Source organism: Cystoisospora suis (genome assembly GCF_002600585.1).
Source record: "Cystoisospora suis strain Wien I chromosome Unknown contig_8132, whole genome shotgun sequence".
NCBI lineage: Eukaryota > Apicomplexa > Conoidasida > Eucoccidiorida > Sarcocystidae > Cystoisospora > Cystoisospora suis.
Window position 1 is genome coordinate 462 of NW_027160915.1, and position 4859 is coordinate 5320.

General features: G+C 44.4%; 1 protein-coding gene across 1 annotated transcript; it reads left to right on the forward strand.

Moving 5' to 3' along the window:
* Positions 1–9: 9 nt before the first annotated feature.
* CSUI_010733 (alpha-glucan branching) lies at positions 10–4687 on the forward strand (the record flags this gene model as incomplete). Its single annotated transcript, XM_068070835.1, has 5 exons — positions 10–803; positions 1793–1931; positions 2510–2710; positions 3520–3762; positions 4558–4687. Coding segments are annotated over exons 1-5 (900 nt in total), but the record flags the coding sequence as incomplete, so codon positions are not given.
* Positions 4688–4859: the final 172 nt, after the last annotated feature.

Consider the following 4859-nt stretch of genomic DNA (forward strand, 5'->3'; position numbering starts at 1 on the left):
TATCTATGTGTCTGTAGCTTCATATTTCTGTGCATCGTTTTGTGAGGGTGTATCACTTCAGTTTTTTTGTGTTATCTTATTATTATCTGTGTACATATGGTGTATGTACACTACGACATAGGCGTGTGAATAGATGCGTCCGACTCCCGTCTGACGTCATATTGTTCACCTACATACACACTCGCCTCTCCTTACAACTCCACTAGAAGGAAGGAATCTAAAAGGCATTTTCTCCACGGATAAGACATACATATAGGTGCATCTATGCGTAGGTTCAAGAAAGAAAGAAAGAAAAACGAGAGGTGGGAGAGAGTCGTTGAGGAGTATTGCTTCTTCTTGCTTTGGCTGAGGCCTTCCTCCTTCCTTGCTTTCTCATCTCTTTCTTTCTTATTTCTGTCTCCTTCTGTCTTTCTTTTCAGTCATCCTTCTTTCTTTTTTCTTTCTGTCTCCTCCTGTCCTTCTCTCTAATAATCTTTCTTTCTTTCTTTCTCTCTTTTTCTGTCTTGCAGTTTTCAACTTCCGCCGTAGTGAAGTTCGTTCTTTCCTTTTGGGTGCGGCTTATCACTGGCTACGGAGGTATCACATCGATGGCTTACGTATCGATGCTGTATCATCGATGTTATATAAGAACCACCAAAGAGACCCGGGTGACTGGCTACCTAACGAATTTGGAGGAGATGCGAATCTGCAGGCGATGTCTCTTCTACAAGAGTTGAACTGGGTAGTCCATCAAGAGTTCCCCGGCGTCTTCACTATGGCTGAAGAAAGTACTAGCTGGCAAGGTGTCACAGACAAAGAGAAAGGTGGGTATCCATGCTCATCATTTGAATGGTATCGTCATCTCTTCACCTGCTGTGCATCCAGATGAGATCGAATCCCTTTCTATGTACTCGTTGCCCTGTATGTCTATCTAGATCTATCTGTCTATACCTGTGTATCAATCTAAATCTATCTATCGATCTATAGCGACCGTGTCACAATCTTCTCCGGACTAGGGCGCATCACGAACTCTCGTTAAGCACCTTCTTATCAATCCACGTCTACACGACGTCAGCGGAGTAGGCGAAGGAGGCTGCGAGAAAGGCGGGATAGATAGATTAAAGATAGATAGAGAGAGAGAGAACAGCATGTGAGAAGAATTTGTACATAAAGAATAGATCAGAGAAGTTATCACTACAGGGACAGTAGAATTGCGTTTCCCCCTGTATGTGTTGGATGGTTCTTCTCTCTCGCTCGCTTTTGCTTCCTCCTTATTATGACATTTCTACCTTAGACGATGCAGAGATACAGAAGACGGCTCACTCTTCGCTTTACCTGGATCTAGGCTTCAAATGTATATGTTGTAACTATCTTTCTCTATCTATCTTTCTCTATCTATCTTTAATTATCTATCTACCTATCCTCAATCTATCTAGATGTCTTTTTCTATGGGTCTAGAGATTCCATCACGGTCATCGTGTTCGGTGTATCACCATTTCTTTCTTACCCCTTTTATTTCTTTTCTTCTTTCTTTCTTTCTTTCCTTCTTTTTTCTTTCTTTCTTTCTTTTTTCCGTCTCTCTCTTTCTTTTCTTTCTTTGTTTGTCTCACATTACTCAAGACAGACACACACGTCTCCATATGTTTCTTGTTCTACTGCATGCAGTCATCCTTTCCTTGGCCGTCTTCACACTCCCCTATTCCCCCTTTCTGTTTTTTGTCACCTTCATGCTCTCTCTCTTCGATTTCTCCTTTCTTTTCTCCCTTCTCCTTCTTCTTTTTCTGCCGTGTCTTTCTCTTTCTTTCTTTTCTAGGTCTAGGATTTGATGCTAAGTGGGATCTGGGGTGGATGAATGATACTCTGAGCTATCTCTGTCTCCCTCTATATAAGCGTCCTGAGCCAGCGTGTCATAACAAACTCACATTCCGAGGCTTGTATATGTCACATGAAAAGTAAGTTGGCTTGCTTCTTCTTCTTCGTGTTGTTGATCGTTGTGTTCCATCCTCTCTCTGTAGAGTTCTTTCTGTTTGAAAGACGAGAGAGATAGAAGAGACATCGAGAAGGTGTAAGAAAGGTCGTCTCTATCGTTCGATTCATCCTTGTACTGGATAGGTAAACTTCTTTCCTTTGTTATGTCTCTGTCTCAGTGCATGCGTCTCATCATTTCTCTTCATGCTCTCGTCGTCTCTGCCAGTCGCCCGTCTCCTCAGCTCCTACTCGCCCTTCTCCTACTACTACTACTACAATTCATAGATCATCATTATCACAGAAAATGGCCTTCTCTTTCTCTGCATATACATCCACATATATATATCCATATCTAGGTGAGTATATCCTGTATGCATATATATATATATATATATGTACGTGTAGATGTCATTCTCTTCCTGTTGTCAGTCCTCCCAGGTGTTTACCATGTGTCTCTCCGTAGAAGGTCTCTAGGCCTGTGTCTCCGAGATGTCTCCACTCTTCTTTATCATCCTTCTTCTTTGTAACATGCTTGTCGCACCTTGGAACTCTCCCACGTCAGATGGATCTTACCTTTATCTCATGACGAGGTCGTTAGTGGCAAAGGGTCGTTGCTAGACAAGTGCGGCTTTGCTGGAAGTCCGTTCGAAGATCGAATCAAAACTTTGAAGACTTTGTTCGGGTATCAAGTAGGCTCTCCTGGTCGCCCGCTCATCTTCATGGGAGCTGAAATAGGTCAAGGACGTGAATGGAAAGAAAACAGGTACATACCAAAACGTGGGTGGAGACATAAGCATATTCATATAGATGTATATAGATTCACGTAGGGGGGGCGACGAATCATTCATGGAGGTTCTGCTTGACTCTCTGCAAAGACTCTGTAGGTAGTAGGTGGTCCAAGGATGACGGGGGGATGTATGTATGCGTGTATGTATCGGTGTCTTTATGCGGATCTATCTATAGCTGTATCTATGTATGTCGACATGTACGGTTTGTGTCTGTCCCCCAGTTGTATCTATCTATATATACCGATATGCGCTCTTTATGTATATCTATCTAAGCATTTGTATCTATCTGTATCTGGGTGGAGCTACGTAAGAAGCACGTAGGGTGGGGGAAGATGGATTCGTAGATCCAATAAGGACAGGTCGAGCCCTGCTGCTGACACTAGCAGAAAGAAGGTAGCGAAACTTCCTATGTGATACCCGCTGTGAAGGCCTTTCTTTCCGGGTAGGCGTTTCTCGCTCTAATCGGTTTACTTCCATTCATCGCTTCCTACAGTCTCGAGAAAGGAGGAGAGATAGACAGGAAGTGTGTGTGTATGTGCGTCTTAGAGAGGCTTTTTCTTCGTTTTCTGATGGATGTGGTGCAGGTGTATGTAGGGAAGAAGCGTCAGTTAGAGGAGAGATATCTCATTATTATCTTCCTTTCTTTCTAGATGGCGCAAAAAAGGCATATCTACCCATACACATGGCCATGCCTGTGGACCTTGCTGTCTAGGTGATCAAGAAGCGGAGACGAATTTCTTGCTTTTTTCGTCTTCGTCTTCTTTGTTGGCGTGTATTCTCATAGGTCGGTTGATTGGCATGAGGGCGAAGAAGAACTTCGAAAGAAGTTATGTATCTGGGTGTCGGATCTTCTTGCGGTGTATGTACACCACCCAGCACTCCATGCAGGGGATGATGAGCCATGGAACTTCAAGTGGACAGACTGCGATAACAGTAAAGACTGTGTCATCGCGTTCCTAAGGTCCTACATGGAGTGGTACAACGACATCCTTGTCGTCTGTAATTTCTCTCCCAACGCCTATTACAGGTATGCCGTCATTCATCATCCGGGGTCCCCTTCGGTCTGGCTGTTCTCTTGGGGCGGTGCGATCGCTTGTTGGATCAGAAGTCGAAGCTACTGTTCGTATTTGTCACTAAGGCTCTGCTTTTAGGCGCCCCTGGGGAGCTGAACTGATGACTGATATATGAGCTTCCTTTCGAGCGCATCTGTGTCTATCGATGGACGTCTCTCTCTGTCTCTCTATCTTTCTCAAGTGACATTGGCGTCGCCGGGGAGCATGTATGTCCACGCTTTCATTTCGGATCTTCATACCAGTATACACGCGGGGGAGGGAAGCTCTTCATCTTCAAGAGTCTCTCATTCCATCCACGCCCCCTTTATCTTCTTTCACAGGAGGAATATATACATTCGATTATTACTCTCGTAGCGGACTATCTCTCACTCCTTCCTGTGCGTGGGGTGGTGGACGTACAGATAGGTATAGACATGGAGAGCTAGATCGGCGTCTATGAATCCTCCCCTCCATGTTGACGTCGTTGAATGTATACAATCTTCTATGCGCACTTTTCATATCCTATCACTCCTGGTAGTAGTAGTAGTACTACTACTNNCTTTTCTTCTTCGTCTTTTCTCTCATGTTTGTCTCCCCTTGATGGGTCTGAGATGCCAAGTATGGATTGACCTCGTATACACATGCAGTCGATTCTCCTTGTTCTCTCTGTCACACAATGCATCGATGATAGGACTGCGATCTCCCCATCGTCTGTTGGTTGGTTTAGCTGTGTGTGTATGGGGTCTGTTTACCTCTCTCCCGGAGCGCAGATATCCGATCGGAGTGCCTCATGGGGGGGAGTGGGAAGTGATCCTAAACTCCGATGACTGGAGATATGCAGGAGGCATGATCGGCCCAGGAAATCTTTCCAGAGTTCATACAACTCAAGGGGGAAGGTCAGTTATATATAGATCTATAGACACGACATACACGTATATGTGGATGTGTTGAATCGCCTTCATCGACAGGTCTTGGGCAGGTAGGTCGGTGTGTTGATGTGTGTTCAAGATATATGTATATATGCGGGTTGTTCTACTGTACATGTGAGAAGAGAATTAGATGTATATGTGGA